This window comes from Barbus barbus (genome assembly GCF_936440315.1).
Source record: "Barbus barbus genome assembly, chromosome: 22".
Classification (NCBI taxonomy): Eukaryota; Metazoa; Chordata; class Actinopteri; order Cypriniformes; family Cyprinidae; genus Barbus; species Barbus barbus.
This window is the reverse complement of record NC_136750.1, coordinates 14,048,400-14,073,819: the sequence shown is the minus strand read 5'-3', so window position 1 is coordinate 14,073,819 and position 25,420 is coordinate 14,048,400. Positions and strand designations below refer to the sequence as shown.

Sequence of the window (25,420 nt, the reverse complement as noted above, 5' to 3'; positions counted from 1 at the left end):
ATACTCACTAAAAACTCCCACAGATCATGTTTTCATTCTATTTTTCATTCTATTTTAAGTCCTATTTTGACATAACAAATTGGTTATATCTAAGTGTGCGAGTTGTTTGCTTTTTAAAATTAGTCTTCCCATTAACACCATTATATACTGATTCGCGAAAATGGATAGCGCACGAACACAAATTGCGGGATTTATCGCATGAACCAATCACAGCTATATCAAATCATGTCATGATGGAGGCTTTAGGTGTATTCGACTTGAAGCAGCACTGCACCGAATGATCAGTGTATGACATCAAAGTACCGCGAGAGCAATTCGAAAGCATAAGGATCCGTCTGCTTTCTTATCGCTCTCGCGGTACTTTGATGTCATACACTGATCATTTTGTGCAACGCCACTTCAAGTCGAACATACCTATTGTCTCCTCTCACGTGACACTCCCCCATTCATTCTTAATTACCCCCCACCAAACTCACAGCATGCTTTACGAGGTCTGTTAAAACTCAATGTGCTCAGGGGAGGCGAGAGAGATGCAGAATCCTGCTGTAACTTTAACTGCTGTTGAACAATGTTTCTTTAGAAAAACGAGTGATTTATACAATTTTTAATGTTAGATTTTTCCTCATCCAATATTTTGAGGAGGCACTGCCTCCCTTGCCTTGTCCATGTGATGTAAAACAACAACAGGACCAGACAACCTTCTTCCACTGCTCTGTGGTCAATTTCCAATACGTGCCCATTCTGAGCTTTTGGAACTCAGCAGGGGTCATTGCCCTAAAAAGTAATATATTTAAAACACATTTATTTAGATAGATAACTTGAGACATTGTGATATAAACATTTTAATGAAACTTTATTTGGAGGATTACTTGTGCACAATGTACATTTCTTATTAATAAGCCTAATATGTGTTTTAATGTCACTTTCGATGAGGATTGTATGATCTTTGAATAATATCGCCCATTAAATGCAAAATATTTAAAGTGTTGCTGAAGTATACTTGCAATAGTTCCACTTTAGCACAATCAAATATACTAAGTATGTCTTTAATTGGACTTCAGTACAATTAAAGGGGTCATCGGATGCTAAATTCACTTTACAAGTTATTTTAACATAAATGTGTGTTGGAAGTGTGTGTACACATCCACCCTATATGATAAAAATCCACCAAGTGTTTTTTTTTTTTTAATCCCTATTTTAAAATCCCCTTTCTCAAATCAGTCTGTTCTGAGATTCCTGTCAGAATGATGTAGTTCTGCACAGACCTTTCCCACGATAGATGATTGAAAAGGCCGTCTTACCTTAGACCCGCCCTGAGTGAGATGTCTGCCATTGTGTCGACTCCGGTGCAGGTTAAGAAAAGAATGTCTCAAATTAAGCAATTGAGGTGTTTTGTTGTTGGATGTAATAATGAATATAACAGTTGTCATTAACGCCCAACATCTGAAGATCCAGAGGATTAACGTTACTTTCATTTTTAAGGGAATGCGCCAATCCCTGATCTGCCTAAATGCGTCTTTGTTTGCGCGAATAATACGTGATCCAGCCTCATCTACAGAAGAAGTGAGTATAAGCGTTTTTTTATGAATCTTTGCAAATTGCCTTTTCCTAATAATGTGCTAGTTAGCCAGTTTCGTGGCTGAAGTTTGTAGTCTGCTCGTCACCCCATGGAAGAGAGGGGCGGGGTCAGCAGATGTCATTAGCATTTAAAGAAACATGGCCTAGAATGGCTTGCTCAAAACAGAGCTGATTTTGACAGGGTAAAAATTGTGTTTTTTTACACTACTATTGAGAAATTTTAACCAATGTATGTTATAAACTTTTCATCAAGATCCTAAAGAATCATATCAACTTGAGGAAAATGGGCATCCGATGACCCCTTTAAAGTGCATTAAGTACAAAATTAGTTGTTCCAACTTGGCAGACTTGAAGTATACCAGTTTAGTATACTAAAAGTACATAAATATGAAAATGTATATGTGGCACACTTAGCATGAAATGAGTGTATTTCAAATACATTTAAGTCAGGGGTGTCAAACTCAGTTCCTGGAGGGCTGCAGCCCTGCAGAGTTTAGTTCCAACCCTGCTCCAACACATAAACCATGTAGTTTTCAAATTGGCCTGACGGACATGATTAGCTGGATCAGGTGTGTTTAATTAGGGTTGGAGCTAAACCCTGCAGGGCTGGGGCCCTCCAGGAACTGAGTTTGACACCCCTGATTTAAGTATATTTATTTTTCACTAGGGTGGAACATGGACACTCTGACTGATCTGGGCCTATAGTTGAATTTATGAAAATGACCCTGTTCAAAAGTTTACATCCCCTACTGTGTTCTTACCTGAATGATCCGCAGCTGTGCTTTTTTTTTTTTTGTTTAGTCATAGTTGTTCACGAGTCCCTTGTTTGTCCTGAACAGTTTTGCTGCTTTCACGTGCTATCGGAGTTATCGTAAATTCGAGTTTCCTAATCTTCCTAAAAACTTTTGTACAGAATGGAGATGTGTACATTCTTATTTTGCCTAAATATCATATTTGTTTTTCATTTAGTACTGCCCTTCAGAGGCTACAGAAGACAAAATAAGTTAAATTTACCATGATCTTAAATTTTCAAGTTTACTAGTTGCTTTTACAATATTCCTTTCATGTTTCCGTTTTACATGTTACAGTACATAGATCGATTAATGGCACATGTTATTACCTCCCTACGCGACGCCATCCGACATCCCCTCCAGAATTTCTCGTATTAACATATAGTTCGTCTTCATTATGATGCCATATTTGGGTGTTTCATTTTTAATTTTACAAAAGCTTCAAATGCAGTTAATTATTTGCCATACTATACATGCAAACAGACAACAGCATTGTTGAAGCCATGCTCTTTTGTTTGCCATCAAACGGTTGACCACTGCCCTGTGTGTATCCTGTCGCAAAATGCGGCGAAAAGCCCTACACAACGGTAATAATGTGATTAAGGTGTGTACATGTTTATACTGCACATTGATAATGGGACTAAAATAGGAATACTCCACGTCTTAATTCGATTTGTGTTTACTTTGAGTTTGACTTTAGCCAGATTAAGGTAATCAAAAATCTCTGTTTACATGGTAGATTCTTAATCAGAGTATTGTCTTAATTTAGTTAAAATCGGATTAGTGTTGTCCATGTAAATGTATTGACTGTTGGAAAGGGTTCAAGTATGCAAGAATGCTGGAAAACCAAAGAATTTGTGGGACCTGTGTAAATGTATTGACTGTTGGAAAGGGTTCAAGTATGCAAGAATGCTGGAAAACCAAATAATTTGTGGGACCTGAAGGATTTTTCTGAAGAACAAAAGGCAGTTTAACTGTTTAGGACAAACAAAGGACTCATGAACAACTATCACTAAACAAACAAACAAACAACTATTATTTTCTCTTGTGGACTATATGTAAACATATTTTATGTGAAATATCTTATTCAGTCAGTACTAAGTAAACAATAACATGCATTTTGTATGATCCCTCTTATTTTGGTAAAATAATTAACATTTTGCAGATTCTGAAAAGGGGGATGTAAACATTTGATCTCTCTATGGGTTAAATGAGATGATTGCTGCCATTTCAACAACAAAAATAAGAGTACTTTCTTGCCATTTAGAAAAACATTTCCATGATGTTATCACTGGTATAAACACAACCTTACAAACTTACAACACTTTGCCTCAGATCCCCCCACCCTACTGGACCTGGAAATGCAAACACTGCAGTAGTAGTTCCAAAACAAATTTCTGCTCATAAAACCCAAGATTTTTTTATAAGCTTTCATTTGAACTGTATGTGGGTCATGCCATTTGGATTTGCAAGTTAGACATTTTAAGTTAGTAACTATGAACTCTGTGAACGCTAAAGAAAAATATTGGGTTTCCAGAAGGCGAATAGTGTAAAAATGTTTTTATCTCTCCTAACAAGGTGCTGTTCTTCTATTTAACTGTGTTAGTGTTTGATTAACAGGAACCCAGATCCAGAAGCTGACTAGTCACACCCACACCCACAGTCATGGAGTGTGGAGTGACCTCACTGACATGCCAAGCAGTGTTGGGGGTAACGCATTACAAGTAACGCGAGTTACATAATCAGATTACTTTTCTTCAAGTAACTTGTAAAGTAACACATTACATTTAAATAAACAAGAAAATATCTGAGTTACTTTTTCAAGTTTTCCTATTTATTCACTGACACCTTTCCTGTCCCCATGTTAAGAGAAATTAGGAGTAAGTGTAGAGGCAGAGACATTTTCTTCAGCCTGAGGCTTATTAATTTCACTCTTTGTGTGAAGGGGCCTTTACAGTTGCCAAAAATATAACTTTTGGGTTTTCAGTCATTAAAAAATAAATAAGCGAGCCCAGCCCAGGTGACAAAAAGTATCGCAAAAGTAACGCAATGCATTACTTTATAAAAAAGTAACTAACTGTGTTACTTAGTTACTTTTTATGGAGAGTAACGCAATATTGTAATTCATTACTTTTAAAAGTAACTTTCCCCAACACTGATGCCAAGAAATGTTTTATGAACTCTCCTTCAACTGCAGTCCAGCTGGTAAAGCCAACAACTCCTTTTACTGATACTCAACAGTGAATCTTTCACAGATTTTGTTTATACAGGTTTATACAGGTATAGCCAATTTAAGTGAGGTAAATAGAAGTCACTGAAGGCAGCAAAGAAAATGAGGTCCAAGTAAAGCAGAACTTTTTTTTTAAGCAATATGCAAGTTAATTAAAAAAAACACATATTCTTGGATGTCAATGCAATTCTCTAGGGCTGCAGTAATCCATTTACACACAAAGCAATATTTTATGTAGCCTGTAATCATAAATGTAATCATTTATTTTTATTGTTTACCTCATTTTTTTATAGTGTTGTAGTATAAGACTGGTCTTGAAGGGGTTAAGACCATTTTGTCTTGTCTTGGTCTCAGGATTTTGTTTCAAGACCTGTCTAGACCACAACTGTGGGGATATCACTAACTTGCCAGTACATTGTCTGATTTATTTAGAACCATCATATAACTGGATACAAAACTTCCTGCTTTAAATGCAATCAATAACTAACTAAATAACAATAATAAATAATTTGATTTATACCAGTGGATTTTTTTTTTTTTACTTCAAGCCCCCCTTATTGTCCACAAAATTATTTGAAGGCCTCCTTCACTAACCCAGAATGTTTTAGATATGAACTAGAAAGATGTATTCATCATAAAATTAACCAAATACCAGGAAATATCTTGTTTTTTTAGTTGTTTTAGTTTATTTGAATGTTTGTTTTGTATTATTTTAAATAATCTTAAGTTATCCTGAAGCCTCCTTGAAAGTTTGTTGAGGCACCCCAGTACTGTTATGCTGGGTCAAAAATGAATGGGTAATTGGGTCAAAAATGTCACCAAAATTAATACAGATACCCACAAAATTCAAGATATTGTTGCAAAAAAATTTTTTGTATGAGATCTGTACCAATTCAGAAGCAGCTTCTGTGCCAGTGCAAAGATGAATTCTGTTGTTAGTGATTTCATTTGATTTAAAACAACTCCATCTAGTGTCTTATTATTCTAATGGTATTTATTTATTTGTTTATTTTTATTAAATATTAGATTTTGTGGATATTTTAGATGAATTTGAGCAGTGCTGGTCTGGTCTTGGTCTTGACTTGGTCTCACCCTGCCTTGGTCTTGGTCTTGTATGGGTCTCAACACACATTGGTCTTGGTCTCGACAATGTCACACATTTTTCTGACAGTACATTTGTTAGATTTACCAACATACCACTAGAACATATTAACTGACATATGTTTAGTGTATACATTTCCAATCAACTGTAAATGTTATTAATAATGACCATACTAAGTAAAAGTATAATACATGTTATTTTTATAAACCAGCTAAGTACAGACTGTTCATCAGGTTGGTATTTAGGGCCTTAACCCTCTGGCCCTCTTCGTTTAAGAGTCACACTTGCCTTCTTCGCGGTCAAAAGTGACCGAAGCCTTGAAATGTAACTTTTTTTTTTTTTTCAGGAAAATCAATGTAATATATTTTTGTTCAATAATATTTTTGTATTATTATTTATGATTTTGAGGGAATTTTATGATACTATGCAATATTTATAAAATTTTAATGAGCTATTTTCTCCATTGGAATTCATATGTATTTTTTAATTTCTTAATTTTTTTACAATTTTTTAATAAATGCAATATTTCACATTAAAATAGTGAAGGCATTTAAAATCCATTTTTTTGAAGTGAGAATTGGGCCTTCTGAAGGCATTAAAAAATAAAATCTTATGTAATGTTGTAATGTTGTACGCAATTGTAATGTTGCGTAACCTTCTTGTATTAGCACCCTATATAGATATATACAGAGGCTTTTAGATTCCTGTTGTTTATTAGACATAATTTTCTGAATTTTTTTAGGTTTTGCATTTAGATATATATCTAGACATTCTAAACGATTAGATGAGGTGAGGCACAAGCCACGGAGGGACCAGCCGTTGAGGCACGAGCCGCGCAGGGACCAGCTCTGCAGTCACCAACCCTAAAATTGTCTTACCAGCTAATTTCTCTGTGTGTGTGTGCGCGCATGTGTGGGTGTCTATTTTGCACTCCTGATATTCCAGACAGTCACCCCTTGATTGCTGCACACTTTTTGTCTGACCAGTGACTGATTTGTAGTTTGTACCACCAAAAGATTCACAGACTTTTCAAATTTTTTCGTATTTCCCATTCATTTCCTATGTCGGTTATTTTTGACCGCGAAAAAGTCAAGTGTGACAATTTTTTTTTTTTGCCCCTTTAACATATCCGAATCATGTCCATGATTTTTTTGTGTGTTCAAATTGCTAATGTGACAGAAGTCACCAAGTGTCATCTCATTCTGATGAAGCTAAGATTTTTAAAATTTCAAAATATAAAATTTTTCGGTCAAAAATGACCGAAGAGGGCCAGAGGGTTCTGTGAGTACTGTAACCTTAGGACTACAAAATTATATTTTTAAGACATCTCTTTTTGAAAACAATCTGCAACTGAACAACATCTACAAGGTATATTTACTACCTTTACTCCATAACAGAGGTTCCTTGCATTTACTAAACCTTTCCCTTTCATTCACTAAACATTGTGAGTGATATTAAAATATTCTGACTGTAATTTCTGACTTTATTTTAAGGTCCTGATAAAATATGCATACTGTAGTCTTGTGTTTCATAACATTTTTATTTAAAAACAGATACATACAATATATATATTAAACTTCAAATTAAATTCCATATCTGCAGTACCATAATACTATGAAAGCATATGTGTAGCAAAATTCAATCTGCAATGTAATTTGCAAAATGGCAATTCAATATGTAAAATGGCAATGTATTTCTGTATTTAAATTGATATTTTCCCATACATATGTGCAACATTTAGTGCAAAATGAAAATTCAATTATATAATTTAAGTTTGCCATTTTCTACAGTAGTTTTAATATGCATATTAAAAACACATTTTAAAGCTTTATAAGTTGCAAAATTAAAATGTATTAGCCAAATTGATTAGATATGTTTAACATGTCCAAGCAAAAACTGTAGCAAAATGATCATTTAAATGCTGTTTTTCCTAAATGCACTTAGATTTAGAGGTAGGACACTTGGGATTGCATTTTCATTGTGAGACCGCGTGATAATTGTAGCAAAATTCAATGAGAGTTCCAAAATGCATTCTGAGCCAAAAGGGTAGCAAAATGGTGATTTAAATGTCTTTTTATTTTTTTCTTAAATGCATTTACACTTACATATATGATGTTTTAAGTGCATTTTCATTAAATTACCCGCGATGAATATAGTTTAAGTCATTGTGGATTTGAAAATTTCATTTCGAGCTGAACACGCCCCCTAGCTGTCAATCATTTCATTACATTTTTATTATGTAATGTAATTATGTAATAAATGTAATGTAATTATGTAATAAATCGGTAGAAAATGACGTGGGACAGACGAGCTTATTTGTGCAGTGATCTGGATCTGCAGTTTGTCTCATTTTATAAATCAAATTACATCGCTGAAAAAATAGATGCTGAATGACTATAAAAGCACTGCACAAAAAAAAAGAAAAAAGGTAATCAGTAGGCTACTGAATTCACTTATATTTATGTATAATATCTTACACCGTTTCATGAAACTCTCATAGTTAATGAAGCCCAAGTGCCACCTACAGGCCTATTATGTGAAGTGTAGGCTGCCGAAATGGTGACGTGAAAGGACTTTATTATATTACCATTTTTGATAATGCAGCATTATGAAAGTGTCTTATGCTCATCAAGCCTGCATTTATTTGATCAAAAATACAGAGAAAACTGTAATATTTTATTTTGCTACACATATGTTTCCATATAACAGAGCTTGAATGAGTAAATTTTCGTCACACAACATTTAACATGAAAGGTGTATTCACAGTTGTATATAGCATGGAAATGGAACAGTATATAGGAGTTTGGAGAAGTTTGAAGTCACTACATTTATTAGATAGACAGATAGCTTAGATAGACAGATTAAATTTCATCTTAACACAGTGATTTTTGATTGTCCCTAAATTCACTTGTAAATTTAGAATGCATGTTAGTGCAAATATGCATATATATATATATATATATATGTATATATATATGAACTAACCTCTGTCTTCTCAAGGATTAGGATAAAAGCCATTAATTGAGTTTAGCACCTTTGAGTTTAACACATGAAGGCCCCTGAACCCGTAAAATTGTAAAAAATTGAACAGAATAGACCTGATACTACTAAAATACAGTATTATTATAAAAAAAAATATTTTTAAGTCATGCAGTGCAACTTACAATATATAAAATTAACACTGCCCAGCAATTTAGATAAAAAAAATAACTCTTTAAGAGAACTCGATATTAAAAAAGAAGAATGTTTTTCTTTTTTGATTCTATTTCTAGTTTTCACATTAACAAAGCTTAAAATGACCTCACTGAATATATAGAGTCATGCATCATTCCAAACCGGATCAACCCATTATTGAGATAAAATAAAATATCCAATGATGTCAAAAAGCACAGATGCACAACATGTGATGCCGTAATGATGTGTATAGTAACAGAGACTTGTCTCTATTGTCATTTATCATTAATGATGGATAAAAATTATCAGAAATCTTATGACAGCCTGCATGCTTTGAAATGATGGGAAATAGACCTCAGTCCATATTTCTATCCCTTCTTTTGGTAACATATAGAATATAACATGTAAATCTCAGAGGTTAGGTCAATAGGGTGAGAGAGAAGCTTGTACTTTCCATTGTGGTTTTCCTCCCAAAGGTAGGTCATGCCGTTGTCTGTGGCAGGAGAGCTGCAATGATCCAGGGACACATAAAGCCAAGGGTCTTTGATGAAATTTTCAGATTTCATATTGACTTGCCACACAACTTTCAACACAACATGACGCTGATCATTTTCAAGTGCCACACTCTCCACTTTGCCAAAGAACACTAGAAACACACACACACAAGAAGAGATCATTTAGTCTACTTCCAAAAAATGTTTAGTATTTAATTTTTTTTAAATAAAAAAAAACAAAACAAAAAAAAATACAGATGTTCAAGAACATCACCTGTTTTATTGCACATTTCAGGGATCAGGTCTGTTAGTGGTTTAAGTCTGTATTCTGCAGGAGAGCTGTTAGGCTTTGGTGTTGGTTTCAGATGTTCAGCACAGCAGCTCCTCAGGGATGTGTTGTAGTAGTAATGCCCACAGCAACGGTGGTTTGGTTTGGTGTCATACATTATGGAATTGGTTGAGGAGGAACAGCAAGTTTGATTGTTATTATATTGCAGCAATAGGTTTCCACAGCACTCTGCTTTTCCACGTATATGGGTTAGGTTGTAGAGGTGACCTGAGCAGCATCTCAAGAACTGGTTGTGGTGGTCATAGACTTTTGAACCACAACAGAAATTGCCATTCTTCTTGTCGTGGCTAAATAGAACAAACAACAACAACAAAAGTTTGAAAGAAAAGTCATTCAAGTGGTTTTAAAATTATTGAGGGTTTATCGGGTGGCCTGGATGACTGAGAGACTGTTCTAGAGCTGTGCTATATGAATATGTCTTCTTTGAGAAATGTAGTGCATATTCTTTTGCTGTCTCAGCATGTTAGACTTCAGTTAGACTTGAATTTCCAGTTAAAAGACAAAGCCTTGTTTGTCAAGACAGCGTGGGTAGAATGAAATCAGACTACAGGCCAAACAATAACTAGCTGCAATTTTTTAATTGTTTTGCCCAAAGCTTCTAGATTATCAGAGATTCACACAGGTACTGCTATCTGTTTCCTGACCTAAGACCCATTTCAGCAGGAACATGCAGAGAAAGAAACTATAAAAAGTTGTTCCTACAAAAAATTATCCATACTTGCAAGAAATGTTATTCTACTAAAGGCAGGTTGCCCCTGTTTGGTGGATGTGTTGTTAAAATCAAGGGTCAAGGTTTGGATGATTGCAAAATGAATCAAAATATAATTAAATTATTTAAAACATGAGCAAAAAAGTACTAAGTGGACTTTTAAATCAAATCTTTGTAATCTGTGGGCCTACCTGTGTCCATTACAGCAAATATGCGTACGAGGATTGAAGGTTTGTCCTCCACAGCAGTGCTCGCCAAGACGAGGACGGGTCGACATTTGGCAAGTAGTGTTTCCTGGAGTATATCTAACACCTCCAATACATTCTGACTGCTCAGGCACATTGAGATGAAGGATTCCATTACAGCACAGCACATTGTCATCTGACAGAGAGTATGCATCTACGCCACAGCACTGAAAGAAACAGATATACATAGTACTGTGCAATAATGTATGCATAATGTATACGTATTTGAATAATGTACAGTCTGTATAGTTTTTGAATACGTATACTGTCATTTCTCCAAATGCTTAAAGGGGCGGTTGACTGTTTTTTCTCTAGGCTTTATTGTGTTTATGGGGTGCAGTCTAGCATGTGTTAATGTTTTGTTTTCAAAAACCGCATTTTTCACATAATTTCTACACCGCTCTGTCCCTTCGCCGATGAACGATCTGAAGATTTCCTGGTTTTATGAAGAGCCTCCATCGGAAATACGCAATGGGCTCAGATTGGTTAGCTGACCCAGTGTATTGTACTCAGAATGTGCTCTGGTTGTATTGTAAACAATGGTGTTGTAAATATTGCTTATCAATTTGAGCCCAATTAAGACCCAGAGAATATTAGTGAAGAGGATCGTGTAGAACCTGTGCAAGCACAGCTCTTACAGGACGTTTCAGAATGGTATGTTTCTTTGTTTGTTGTTGTCTCATACTTCTAAATACGCTGTTATTTGTAAATGCTATTGCTTATATTAGCTTCTAATATATGGTCTTATCCTGATTAAAGCTGTAGAACAGCAGAATACATGATTGCGTTGTAGCATTTTTGTAAAATAATTGTATAATTTTTAGCAAGTATTGCTCACTACCACGGCAACAACGTGGCATCCATGTTTAACGCTTCTCGTAGCTATGTGGAAACGATATGAGAGAGAGAGAGAGAGATGCAAAGCAGAGCAGGGAGGTGTGAGGAACAGGATTAAGAACCGCTGCTTTAGAACATTGATTTTGAAATTTGTGAATCCATTAGAATCGTTAGAAGACAGAACATATATGAAAAGATTTTTTCGTGCTCCCCTAGTTTAGACGGCATGGCAACAACTCTTCCTCTTCTCTAAAGCAGCACATGGCTGGCCCCCTTTGTTACATGTTCCCGGGGGGTGGGGATTATGTAAATTTCTGGGTTTGTGATGTCACGAACCCGGGAAGTAGCTCGTTGAAGTCCCTACGAGCCGTTTTTGTAGGCATTAAACTGCCATACTGTTAAAAGACAATATCTCTGTTTGCATTGAACTTTCAGCGTCGTAACTTTGCGGATATTGTTTATTCTCAAACAGCAACATTACACACTATCTAAAGTTAAAAAGTTAAATCACAATCAACCACCCCTTTAATAAGCACATATTACTGAAAATAATAGTGTTTAGAGAAATGTCCAATTTATTTGAATTTCTATTTCTGCAAAACTAAGCTTCAGGTCAAAAAGCAATACCTTAGTAAGTGCTGATGCCTTCTTATACAGATTCCCTGAGCAACAAATTTGTTCATGGGGATGGTAGGTTTCTGATCCACACTTCAAGTCTAGAGCAGAATGAGTAAGCGTGTGAGATTTTTACTACAATAACCATACAATGACCATAATTACCAATGAAGACATTAATTATTTAAGATGGACATCTGAAAAATGTTAGGTTAGGCATGAACTAAAGAGACTATCAAAGGATATCTAGGAACTAACTAGATCACTGTCCAATCAGATATGTACACATTGTATACAATGAGGATGGCAAATGCTTTACCTGATAATATGGGTTGAGTGCTTGAGATTTCCGGCCACACATAAAACCAAACAAACAAAAAAAATCACACAAAGAGGGGGTTGTGATGTTCTGAAGGCCACCCTGCAATGATCTGAATGAACCACCCCTCCACCACCATTATAAAGTTTTCAAACAACAAGATGGTAAAGAGAGATGTGCGTCAGATTCATGTCACATTCAGCAATGGCAGCTCTTAAAGAAACAGCAGCCTAAAAACCTAATAACCAGCTGCAGTGATGTCTATTAATCAAAGATTAAAAGAAAAAAAGAGGAAATAAATAACTTTTGAAGCTTTAAAGATTCATCTATATTTAATTTAGAATTTAGTGTTTGATTACTTTATTCAATTTCTGTATATTTCCTACTTGCTGAGGGGCACAGGTAACTAAATATGACATTTATTATAATGGGTTTATGTGAAGATTGTTTTAAGTTCACTTAAATTAGAAGTAATTTAATTTTCATTAGTCTAATAAATGTTAATATTAATAGCTCTTGTAATGTTGAATGGCTAGTCAATGGTTAAATATTAGTGGAAAAAACTATTTCCTAGAGACATCACTATTGGTATCAGTGATACTGGCCTTCAGTCATAAAAAAAGATGAACAATATACTGTATTTATGTTGTTTTTACATTAATTTGAAGATTGAATGCGAAATTATTGCAATGTAAAAGTATTTTTAAAAAACAATTCATTAGTTAACAGTTAATTAATTAACAAGTAGATTTTTTTAATCGATTGACAGCACTAATATGTATGTATGTGCATATATATATACATACATATATATACACACATATATATATATATACATATATATATATATATATATATATATATATACACACACACACATATATATATATATATATATATATATATATATATATATATATATATACACACATATATATATATACACATATATATATATACACATATATATATATATATATATATATATATATATATATATATATATATATATATATATATATATATATACACATATATATATATATATATATACACACACATATATATATATATATATATATATATATATATATATATATATACATATACATATACACACACACATATATATATGAATGCGAATGTGAGATGAGAGATTAACATTTCAGCTTTTATTTACAGGCATTTTTATCTGGATCTGATACACAACTTAGAAGATAGCACCTTTAGTTTGAACCCACACATTTTTCATGTTACCAAAAGTATTGGAGCAGATAGAATTAACATAGATTAAAGTTTTACTGTAGACTGTTTACAGTCTACAGTAAAAATAAAGGAATTAGCCTTACTGTTCCAATACTTTTGGAGGGCACTGTATATATATACAGGTCCTTCTCAAAAAATTAGCATATTGTGATAAAGTTCATTTACGAGGGTTGCATTGACAATCCAACACAATGGGCAGCACATTGAACACATTTTATAAGTGGTCAGAAACTTGTAAATTACTCATGAACGAATAAAGTTACGTTGAAACCAAGCACACCATTGTTTTTCTTGTGACATTACCAATGAGTTTGATGTGTAACATGGCCCTCTTCCTATTGAAAAAACAAAAGTTGTATCCAAGATGGCCGACTTCTAAATGGCCACCATGGTCACCACCCATCTTGAGGAGTTTGCCCCCTCACATATACTAATGTGCCACAAACAGGACTTTAATATCACCAACCATTCCCATGTTATTACGGTGTATCCATATAAATGGCCCACCCTGTATATATACAAGTCCTTCTCAAAAAAATTGCATATTGTGATAAAGTTAATTATTTTCTGTAATGTACTGATAAACATTAGACTTTCATATATTTTAGATTCATTACACACAACTGAAGTAGTTCAAGCCTTTTATTGTTTTAATATTGATGATTTTGGCATACAGCTCATGAAAACCCAAAATTCCTATCTCAAAAAATTAGCATATCATGAAAAGGTTCTCTAAACGAGCTATTAACCTAATCATCTGAATCAACTAATTAACTCTAAACACCTGCAAAAGATTCCTGAGGCTTTTAAAAACTCCCAGCCTGGTTCATTACTCAAAACCGCAATATGGGTAAGACTGCCGACCTGACTGCTGTCCAGAAGGCCATCATTGACACCCTCAAGCAAGAGGGTAAGACACAGAAAGAAATTCCTGAACGAATAGGCTGTTCCCAGAGTGCTGTATCAAGGCACCTCAGTGGGAAGTCTGTGGGAAGGAAAAAGTGTGGCAGAAAACGCAGCACAACGAGAAGAGGTGACCGGACCCTGAGGAAGATTGTGGAGAAGGACCGATTCCAGACCTTCGGGGACCTGCGGAAGCAGTGGACTGAGTCTGGAGTAGAAACATCCAGAGCCACCGTGTACAGGCGTGTGCAGGAAATGGGCTACAGGTGCCGCATTCCCCAGGTCAAGCCACTTTTGAACCAGAAACAGCGGCAGAAGCGCCTGACCTGGGCTACAGAGAAGCAGCACTGGACTGTTGCTCAGTGGTCCAAAGTACTTTTTTCGGATGAAAGCAAATTTTGCATGTCATTCGGAAATCAAGGTGCCAGAGTCTGGAGGAAGACTGGGGAGAGGGAAATGCCAAAATGCCTGAAGTCCAGTGTCAAGTACCCACAGTCAGTGATGGTCTGGGGTGCCATGTCAGCTGCTGGTGTTGGTCCACTGTGTTTTATCAAGGGCAGGGTCAATGCAGCTAGCTATCAGGAGATTTTGGAGCACTTCATGCTTCCATCTGCTGAAAAGCTTTATGGAGATGAAGATTTCATTTTTCAGCACGACCTGGCACCTGCTCGCAGTGCCAAAACCACTGGTAAATGGTTTACCGCTATCGAAGCATCCTGGGCCTCCATAACACCTCAGCAGTGCCACAGGCTGATTGCCTCCATGCCACGCCGCATTGAAGCAGTCATTTCTGCAAAAGGATTCCCGACCAAGTATTGAGTGCATAACTGAACATAATTATTTGAAGGTTGACTTTTTTTGTATTAAAAACACTTTTCTTTTATTGGTCGGATGAAATATGCTAATTTTTTGAGATAGGAATTTTGGGTTTTCATAAGCTGTATGCCAAAATCATCAATATTAAAACAATAAAAGGCTTGAACTACTTCAGTTGTGTGTAATGAATCTAAAATATATGAAAGTCTAATGTTTATCAGTACATTACAGAAAATAATGAACTTTATCACAATATGCAAATTTTTTGAGAAGGACCTGTATATGTAGGCCTATATCCCCCGACCGCGATCGTGCCCTCGTAAGGTCGCAGGTCGCCTGTCCCCTGCCCCTCTGGAGGTCTGTGCATGCCACTGTATATAACATATATACCGTATATACTTATGTTGTCCAGAAGTATTTTTGTCTGTATGTGTGACTCACCGGGTGGGAGGAGGCACTCGCTGGCGTTCAGTTGTTTTATCAGAATCTGTGAGAATAAGATTCAGATTATGATATACTAAAACAAATGACATATCTATTACTTTGACTAAAAACACATGAAAGATTACAGTACATTATGTCTTTGTTCTACTGTTTAGCCACTTACACCATATTTCTTTAATTATTTATCTAATAATCACTGTAAGAGCTGTATACACACACCTGTTGCTTCTGAACAGCAAGTTTCATTTTTAGGCTTTACTGCTAGTGTAGTGTTAATACAGCAGCAGTGGGTTGTCATGTCATATGTTTCCTTGCCACAACAAGAATGATTTTCCTTCCGTTGAAATAGTTTGTTTTTACCACAACACAAATGAGTCATTGTCAAGTACATGTCTGTAAATGAGTTTAAGAGAAAACTCATTATAAAACATCATCCTTGAACTAACTGTAAGAAGATCAACCAATCTCATCAAAATTTCTTAAGCATGCAAAAATGTGTCAAATCTGGACAATGCCATCAAGGTGTATAAAGTTGATCAGCTACCTTTGCCACAGCATTTCGCGTAAGTGCTGCTTCGAGTCAGAATCATGCCATTACAGCAAATCTCATTAAGTGGATTGTAAGCTACAGAACCACAGCAGTCAGCCACCAGCTGGCTTAATCCAAGAGTTATATTTCCTGCAACATATTAAAATACAATCTAAAACAGTGTCCAATCTCTGTATATGTCATAAACGTATTGTGAATCACATCCTCTACTTTAAGTGACTCAGCAACCACAAAATGCATGTATGTGGTTGCAGGAATCTCTCCTACCATTACAGCAGCAACTTCCTGAGATATTGTAAGACACATTCCCACACCAGTGCAGATGACGGCTGCCTTCCATCTGTCCATTGAAACCTGCGTTGCTGCTGACATAAAAAATTCATAAAAAAGATCACTCCTATTTTACTCTTACCAGAACATTCTGTTAATTTACATTTAAGTGATCTATGATAAAACATATGTAATAATGATTGAAAAAAATCTCTTATGCAACTCTGTTTAGAGGCTCAGAGTTAAGGCTCTGTGTAAGGTCACTCACTGGCTCCCTCTTTCACCATGGTGAATTTCTGAGGAACAAAGAGATTATGAAAAATGAGTGGTAACTAGTGGTTCTAAAAGTGATAACTAGTCTCCTGTAGTTAAGACAACTCTAAATGCTATAAAGATTAAAGTCAACATGAATATGACACTGACCTAATAGAAGTTTCTGGTCTATGTGAATGGTTAATCAGTGCAAAGTATTTTTTAGTAAATGTATCTGCCCTTGATCTGATGAAAATGCTTTCTTTTGCTCACATCATCATAATGGCTTGGAAGAAAGGGATGAGAAGGGGCACATGATTTATAGTTTTAAACCCTCCCCTTCCATATCCGGCCCAATTCTAGTATGTAACACCTACTTTTCACAATTTCTGACACAAAAGAACAAACCTCCCCCAATATTTATTGTAAGAAAGGGGGATGAAAAAGGGGTTGTTAAATACATTTCACGTTGACTTTTAAGGGTCTTTTAATGACTTTTAATGATAATCATGTTGACTTTTAATTCACTAACCCTCATGTTGTTCAACACATGCATTACTTTTTGTCTTCTGTGGAACACATTAGAAGATATTTTGAAAAATGTAACATTAGGCTAAGTTTTTTTTTTTTTTTTTTTTTTTTTTAATCCATCCATACAATGGAAGTCAGTGGGGTCCAAAAATTATTTTATTAGTTTTATTGAATGGATAAACAGTTTGAACAGTTCTTCAAGTTATATTCTTTTGTTTTCCACAGAAGTACATCATGCAGTGTAATGATTTGATGGTGAGTAAATGATGAGAGGATTGTCAATTTTAGGTGAACTATACCTTTAACCTAAAACCATGGTAATGTGAATTTTCATTCATATGCTCTTGTGCCTGTTATACAAAAATGCAATGTATTTTCTTCCTTTATAAATGTTTGTTAATACACAGAATGTCATTGGATGGCACTGATACTATTACACTCCTTATGTTTCTGAAAAAAGATCTAAATTCTATTAAACACCACTTGCTAAGCTTATGCCTACCACCAACCTCGGCCACTATCACTACAAAAATGGCCAAAGCACGAAAAAGACCTCGCCACGCGTTATGAAGACTATTTTCCACTCATGTTTCTGCTTTTTTGTACTTTTTATTGGGGTTAAGGCAGATTTGTTATTAAACTGTTCTGCACTGCATTTGTTAGAAATGAATGCAATATGCAGTCCTCCGATGAGAGACTCTGCCCAGCATCACATTCAATAAAACAGAAAGTAAAACAACGGAATTCATAACATGGAACCCAAAAGTCCCTGAACTACCACCGTCTCTACACCGGACGCGACCAAACGACCACTGCAAATCAATTTGTTCTTCGTGTCAGAAGTAGCGCAGGCGGTTGGAGTACATGAAAGAGAAAGTGGATTCAATTTACTGTCGGGGATTTGTCGTGTAGTTCCGCGCCGCTTCCACTGTATCAGTCATTATAGTCGCGTCGCTCACGCCCGACACAATGTAACATACAGTACAGCCAATCTGGATGAGTGTGTAAAAGTTCTGCTCTGTTAGTTCCTTGTTCAGTGGCTTTCTGTAATTGCCAAGGTTTCAAATAACGCAACCCTTTTTAACTGTTTGGGATACTCTGAGCACGCTCCACCTGCAGCTACTTCTTCCCTCTCAAAAACTGAAATATACAGTGCATGGTTCATAAAGAGCCGGTCTCCGCCTCCAATAAATAAATAAATAAATAATAATAATAATATATATTTTTTAAAAATCCGCGCGCATTAACACAGTTTGTTTGTCTACTGAGTTGTACCTCCATATGAATTAGTTAACAACGATTTTATTTTGAAAATTGGAATAACACCACTGATAAGATGTTTCAATGGCCACTATTTTAAATGACAACATTAGCTGACACTAAATGTACAGTAAATAAACGTATAATAAATGTATAATTTTTGTTTCCTTACCCTTTGCAGAGGATGTTGCAAAAATGTACAAGATTGTTACTACACCTGCAATAAAAAAAATACATTACATACAAACTACTTACAAAATAAATAAATAAATTACAATAGAGGTAACCCAAAACTTTAAAAATGTGCTGTCATACATGCAGTTGATGTGTAGATCTCCATTGTGTATCCTTGTTCAGTAAAGATTGAATATCCCAAACATGACAATTTATGCACCCCAAAATAAACCTTTTGCTCCACCTCTCAGGCTGAATCATAGTAAGGAAGGACCACAGACTTTAATGACCAAAAGCACATGAAGGAAGTAACAAGTATGGACATGATAAAAGAATTCATATTTTTTTATTGGCTGATGTTTCGCTTTATCAGCATCATTGCATGTAGGGTTGATTAGTCAACTACACTTCGTAATGATTTATGGAATGTTTTTACTGTTATACTGCAAGTTGTTTACTGGCATGCATCCATTTGGCATTGTTTAATCCTGTTTAGTCACCATTGTTTCCCAACCAAGCACTTCCACATGCACACCAAATACAAACACATGCACATGACTTGTATGTTGCATCACGTATAATCATAATACATATCAGAGATGAAAAGTCAGCTTTGTGTTCCACATGGTTTGCATGAGAACTGTGGGTGGCAATTTGGCTGACTGACTAAGTGTGATGATTCAGCTGCGGAGCTTAACTGTGAGAGGTTTGATTGGCTGATCAGCTTTAATTGTTTTGTCGGTTTGGTATGTTTGAGTCATTGCAAGTGTTGTCAAACATTTTACTTCAAAAATTATCATCTTGTCTTGCATCAGCTGCCTTAGTAGCTATTATTTTAGGGAAAGCATATCTGAAGAGTTCAGATGCAAAAGCCTCTAAGTGCCATTTGAAATTTTCTTCTAAAATATTTATTTTTATCAGGCTCCTATGCGTAGGTTCAGTAAATTCACTTTAATAGCAATGGACAGGTTGTTTTCATTGCTAAAAAGTAAAATTAAGTAAAGTAAAATAACTGAACATAAACATAGGAGTCGGATAAAAATGCAAATTTTAGATAAAAAAATTCAAAAGGCACTTAGAGGGTTTTGCATCTGAACTCTTCATCTGTTGTTACCAAAAAAAAAAAAAAAAAAAAATTATATCTTGACTCGCACCGCATGTCTACACCTGACACGCCAATTGTACCACTGCAACTGCACCACACCACACCGCAACAGCTAAAGTCTGTCTACACTAGATGCGATAGTTTGAAAATAATTTGAACTTTGTGTCAGCATGTCATAAATAGCACGAGTCATCAGTTTACGTTTACTGTCGGGGATTTGTTGTGTCACGTCATGCCGCATCAAGTGTAGACAGCATCACTGATTATAATGGGCTCAATTGTATATTAGTCATGCCGTGCCGCTTGCGTCCGGTTTAGACACGGTGTCAGCCACTGATGATCCCTGATGGTTCCAAAACAAATGAAATCCCTTCATTTCAACAAAACGTCTCCGGTTACTCATGTAACCTGGGTTGCTTGAGAGGAGGGAACAAGACATTACGTATGGGGAAACCCCTTTTCCTCGAAATGCTGAAGCCTGATTGAATCACTCTATTGCTTTGCAATAGCCAATGGCGTCTCAGCATTTGCCTGATTGGCTGGCTTAGCCGCTATATAAGCGATGTCGGGCGCCAAAATATCTCAGAATCTTTCGACTGAGAGAGAGAGCTATTGAGGCTGTAAATGTCTCGTTCCCTCCTCTCAGGGAACCCAGGTTACATGAGTAACCGGAGACATTCCCTTATCGAGTCGTCTCTTGACATTACGTATGGGGAACGTATAAAACTCCGGCGTGTGAAAAAAACTGTGCCGGCCAGCTCGCACATAGTCGATGCAGAGGACAAGGCGCTGAGGCAGTTGTAAGACAATTCAGCACGCTCGCCCCCCCCTCCTCTAGGTCGGGTATCGGACCTAGTTGAAACATCCAGCCAACACTGCGTCGCCACTGTCAGTGTCTCCCTGCATACCATCAAGCAGCACTGAACTGGTGTGATATAGGGGGGTAGAAATAAATCAGCAAAACATGTTGGTGCTTGAAAAACACTGCCGGCCTGAAAAAGCGGGCATATAATGGGGACACTTCTGGATATGTGATTGTTTCACTTAGTAAATGACTTTACGGACACAAGAGAATAAGCATGACTCTGAACCGTCTCGCCTAGACGATCTAGTTAAAACCATGGACTGAAGCACGTGCCAGGCTGAGGCATGTCCTAGGCGACTCAGTCGTCCAGTGGCTACTCAGCCTTCTCCTCCTGCACTGATAGAACGTGTGGCGCATACGAGGTAATATCCAAGTTTATACAATTTTGCAGAAGTGTTGTGAGATGACCAGCCCGCTGCGAAGTAAATGTCTTGAATACACATACCTTTGGCCCAGGCCCAAGAGGATGTCAGGCTCCTAGTGGAGTGGGCATGCACTCCTAATGGGCAGTCGAGTCCCTGGGAATCATAAGCTAGGCGTACGACTTCCACAATCCAGTGAGAAAGCCTCTGCTTCGACAGCGGGCCACCCTTTTTAGCGCCCGCGAAACAGACGAAAAGCTGTTCCGAAGTTCGAAACTGGCTAGTTCTGTCCACATAAGAACGCAACGCACGGGACACAGAGTGTGCTTCTGTGACACTGAATCGGTGTTTGGCTCGGGAGAACAGAACGCTTGTGTAGTGATAACCTGGGCCCTGAACGGGGTTGAGAGCACTTTAGGAGTGTAGCCGAGTCTAGGCGTGAGTCATTTAGGCCAAACTGCATACAAACACAAATCACCCACACACAATTTTCCACACACTAGCGCGAGCAGCAGCACCGTCTTAAATGAGAGCACTTTCATGTCGCTAGACTCGAACGGTGTGTCAGACAGCGCTCTGAGCACCAATGATAAGTCCCATACTGGCATTTGGTGTGGGCGGGAAGGATTCAGCCACCTCGCCCCACAAAGAAAGCACGATATTAGGGGGTTCTTACTGCCCGAGCGGCCCTCCAGCATATTATGAGAGGCAGCGATAGCGGCCACATAAACTTTCAGTGTAGAGGGAGAATTGCCAGCATCTAGACGTTCCTGCAGGAAGGTCAAAACAGCCGGGATATCACAGCTTATCGTGTCTTCATGCCTGCTAACACACCAGTTCGCAAACACGCTCCATTTCAAATCATACAGGTGCCTCGTAGAAGGCGCTCTCGCTTCCGTTATCGTGTGCAACACACGCTGTGAGACGGTTAACTGATTCACTCCATACCGACTTGCCACACATGCAGATCCCATAATTCCGGTCTGGGGTGTCATATGGTGCCGCTCACCTGGGACAATAAATCCCTTCTTGGCGGAATTTTTATTTATTTAATTCTTTATTTGACAGGGACAATAGACAGTCCCAAAACTGCCCCAGAATTAGCTACAGAGCTAAATTTCATCTGCTGTCCCTGGGCAGGAAAATACAAAAATTATGTGACAAAAAAACATCAGTATAATACCATTTACAGTAAAATCCCTCCAAAATGTAACATAAAAAATATGATTTCTCACCTAATCTGCCACGGGAGGGCCGACGACAGGTTTACCAACTCTGGAAACCATGGTTGGTTGGGCCATTCCGGCGCTATCAGAAGCACAGCATCCCTCTCCTCTCTGATCTTTTGGAGCACTAGCGGCAATATTTTGACTGGGGGGAATGCATATTTCGGACTAGTGGGCCAGCGGCTCGACAGCGCATCCCCTTTCAGAGTAGCAGTCATCAGCGAGAAGTATAGCGGGAAGTGGGTGTTCTCTTCCGACGCAAAAAGGTCGAGCTCCGGTTCACCAAAGAGACGCCAAATCAACTTTACTGTTTCAGGGGGTGTAATCTCCACTCCCCGTGAACAATACCCTCCCTGGACAGAATGTCCGCACCGCGATTCAGACTGCCCGGTACATGAATTGCTCGATCTGCCCACAAGAGCATGCAGCTCTGCAGCACCAAACGAACAGCTTCCATCTCCAAGCAATTTATGTGCCAGCGCTTCTGATCTCTTGCCCACACGCCGAACAGTGGTCTGCCATCGCAGAGGGTTCCCCAGCCTGACAGTGACGTGTCAGTGGTCACCACTATCCGTCTGACCACCCTGCCCATCTCAGCACCCTGTTCGTACATAGCTGTGCCACGCTCACACTCGGTGGTGGAGCGTGACCAGCATATCCAGCCGATCGCTGAGCTGATGTAGATCTGGATCTTGACCTGGGGGGAGTGCTAGATCGCTTGGGAAGAAGGTGCGGCAGGATCTTCGACTGCTTTAGTGCTTCCGTGTACTTCTTGGAAAAAGCCTCCACCGCGACTCCAAAGAAACCTTGCAGGCTCACCGGGGCGTCGAGGAGCTGCTTCTTCTCTGCATCTCGCATTTCTGTAAGCGTCAGCCATAGGTGGCGATGTATACTTGTGCTCAGATCTATACTTGTGCTCTTATTATTTTAGTTATTTTGCCTTTAATGTAAATAAACATGTGCAAACAATATACTTGCTCTTGTGAATTTATTTTGATGTTAATTACATTTACTTACAAATTCATCATCATCATGTTAATATGCTATATCACTATAAAACTCTTATGACAAACATGTCTTCTAATATTTTCAATTGGCACCGACGCCACGCCACGTGTGGCATCAAAGTACTGCGAGAGCCCTATATTAAGCAATATATAAAAAGTGTTTCTGTTGTTCATGAAAACATTTCTGAAACGTATTTGCATGTCACTTCATCTGTGATAAGAGTTTGCAAACACCGTGAGAGCATCACTACCAGGAGCAGAAAGTGTCTGACTTCACGTCTCCGCTTTCAATTCCGCCCCCAACTGCAAGTGGCTACTCTCGCCAATAGGTCTGTGTGGCGCTGCATGAAGTCAAACACACCTAATGACTTCACTTGGAAACTGTCTCTTTAATACCGCATAGTTTATATACATGTTGCTGCTGATTGGGCTGACATTTTTGACACACCCACCAAACAAGAGAAAACGTATCTCAAACCCCATTGCACACCGTTTCCAGGAAACATGTCGTTCAACCCAGAAACTGTAGCAAAACGTGCACTAGGGTTCCTCAAATCTTTCCCAGGAGGGCCATTCTGCTGCAGAGTTTAGCTCCAACCCTGATCAAACTCACCTACCTGTGATTTTCTAATGATCTTGAAGACTCTGATTAGCATGCTCAGGTGTGTTTGATTAGGGTTAGAGCTAAACTCTGCAGGAGTAGGATTTGAGGATCCCCGATTTAGGCTACGTCCACATGAAGCCAGATTTCTCCCTATCCGATCTTTTATTTTGCCTCAAATTCCGTAAACACTGAGTCATCTCAGGAAATATCTGCGTACACACGGAATCACTGAAACCGACTGAAAACGATGTAGTACACATGCCAGACCAATATGTGGCGCTGTAGTTCTGCCACAGAGATACACAAAAAAACAGAGAAGAAGACTTGGACCATGTGCGTAAACCTTGTGCGCTGAATACAAACTAACACACAAAGCAGAAGATTTTGCTTTAATAAAGTTAATGAGCTCAGTGGGTTCTGCAGCACGAACACAGGCACGTAGTCTGACATTGTTGTTGTTGTTGTTGCTATTATGTGACGTAGCGGTGTCTGATTAGGGGCGAGACGTGGGCTGATGATGTCATCGTTTCAGAAAATATACGGATTCGCCGTCCACACGAAAACGTGAAAACGGCGTTTTCAAATTTATCCACCCTAGGACCCGGTTTCAAAAATGATCAGTTTCACTCTTCGAAAATGCCGGATTCGTGTGGACGAAACGCCTATACGGTAAAAAATGTATGCGTATACAGCGAAACGCGTCTTCGTGTGGACAGGGCCTTAGTCTATATAATTATTTTGATGTATGATGTAGCCTAACTATTGAATTAAAAACGTTTCTATATGAATTCCATGTCAATAAATTAACATCTATGTACTAATCAAATTGATTTGTTTTGTCATATGTTATATTTGGCTTGTTTCACCAAGTGCAGTGTAAAATGCACACATCGGATACGATTGGCAGATTGGCTGATTTCTACAGGTTTTCCTGGAGCCTAGTGTTTGCTAGTCTTTAGAAAGCAGTGCATATTCCAAGACTGTTAATAGTATCCAACAATGGGATTCGGGAAAGGGTATAATTTATAAAGATTGGCCAAGTCATTAAAGGATTTGTGAGAGGTCCAGTTTTGTTAGTTGTGTGTCCTCTCACATCATAAATGCAAGATCAGTACATCACAAACAACAGAATACCTGTGGTATTTGCAGGTAAACATAAACATATGAGCGCTGTATCGCCTGAAGTGTTTGTGGGCTCTATACAGTGGATAGACATATTTCAAGTAGGCAGGCATTTTTGCTGCGGCAGAGCAGTTGGGGGTTCAGTGCTTTGCTCAAGTGTTTCACCTCAGTCGTGGTATTGAAGGTGGAAGAGAGCACTATTCATTTACTCCCCTCATCT

At 37.6% G+C, this 25,420-nt stretch overlaps 1 protein-coding gene across 1 annotated transcript; it reads right to left on the bottom strand.

Annotated features, from left to right (window-relative positions):
* Window positions 1–8,959: 8,959 nt before the first annotated feature.
* LOC306888171 (uncharacterized protein) lies at window positions 8,960–19,100 on the bottom strand. Its single transcript, XM_079446335.1, has 12 exons — window positions 19,051–19,100; window positions 18,908–18,952; window positions 16,961–16,988; window positions 16,690–16,787; window positions 16,417–16,551; window positions 16,092–16,265; window positions 15,870–15,915; window positions 12,444–12,463; window positions 12,137–12,225; window positions 10,619–10,839; window positions 9,644–10,005; window positions 8,960–9,521 (listed from the first exon to the last, which is right to left on the bottom strand). The coding sequence occupies exons 1-12, from the start codon at window positions 19,073–19,075 to the stop codon at window positions 9,244–9,246; spliced, it is 1,521 nt and encodes a 506-aa protein (XP_079302461.1). The 5' UTR covers window positions 19,076–19,100; the 3' UTR covers window positions 8,960–9,243.
* Between the last annotated feature and the right edge of the window lie 6,320 nt (window positions 19,101–25,420).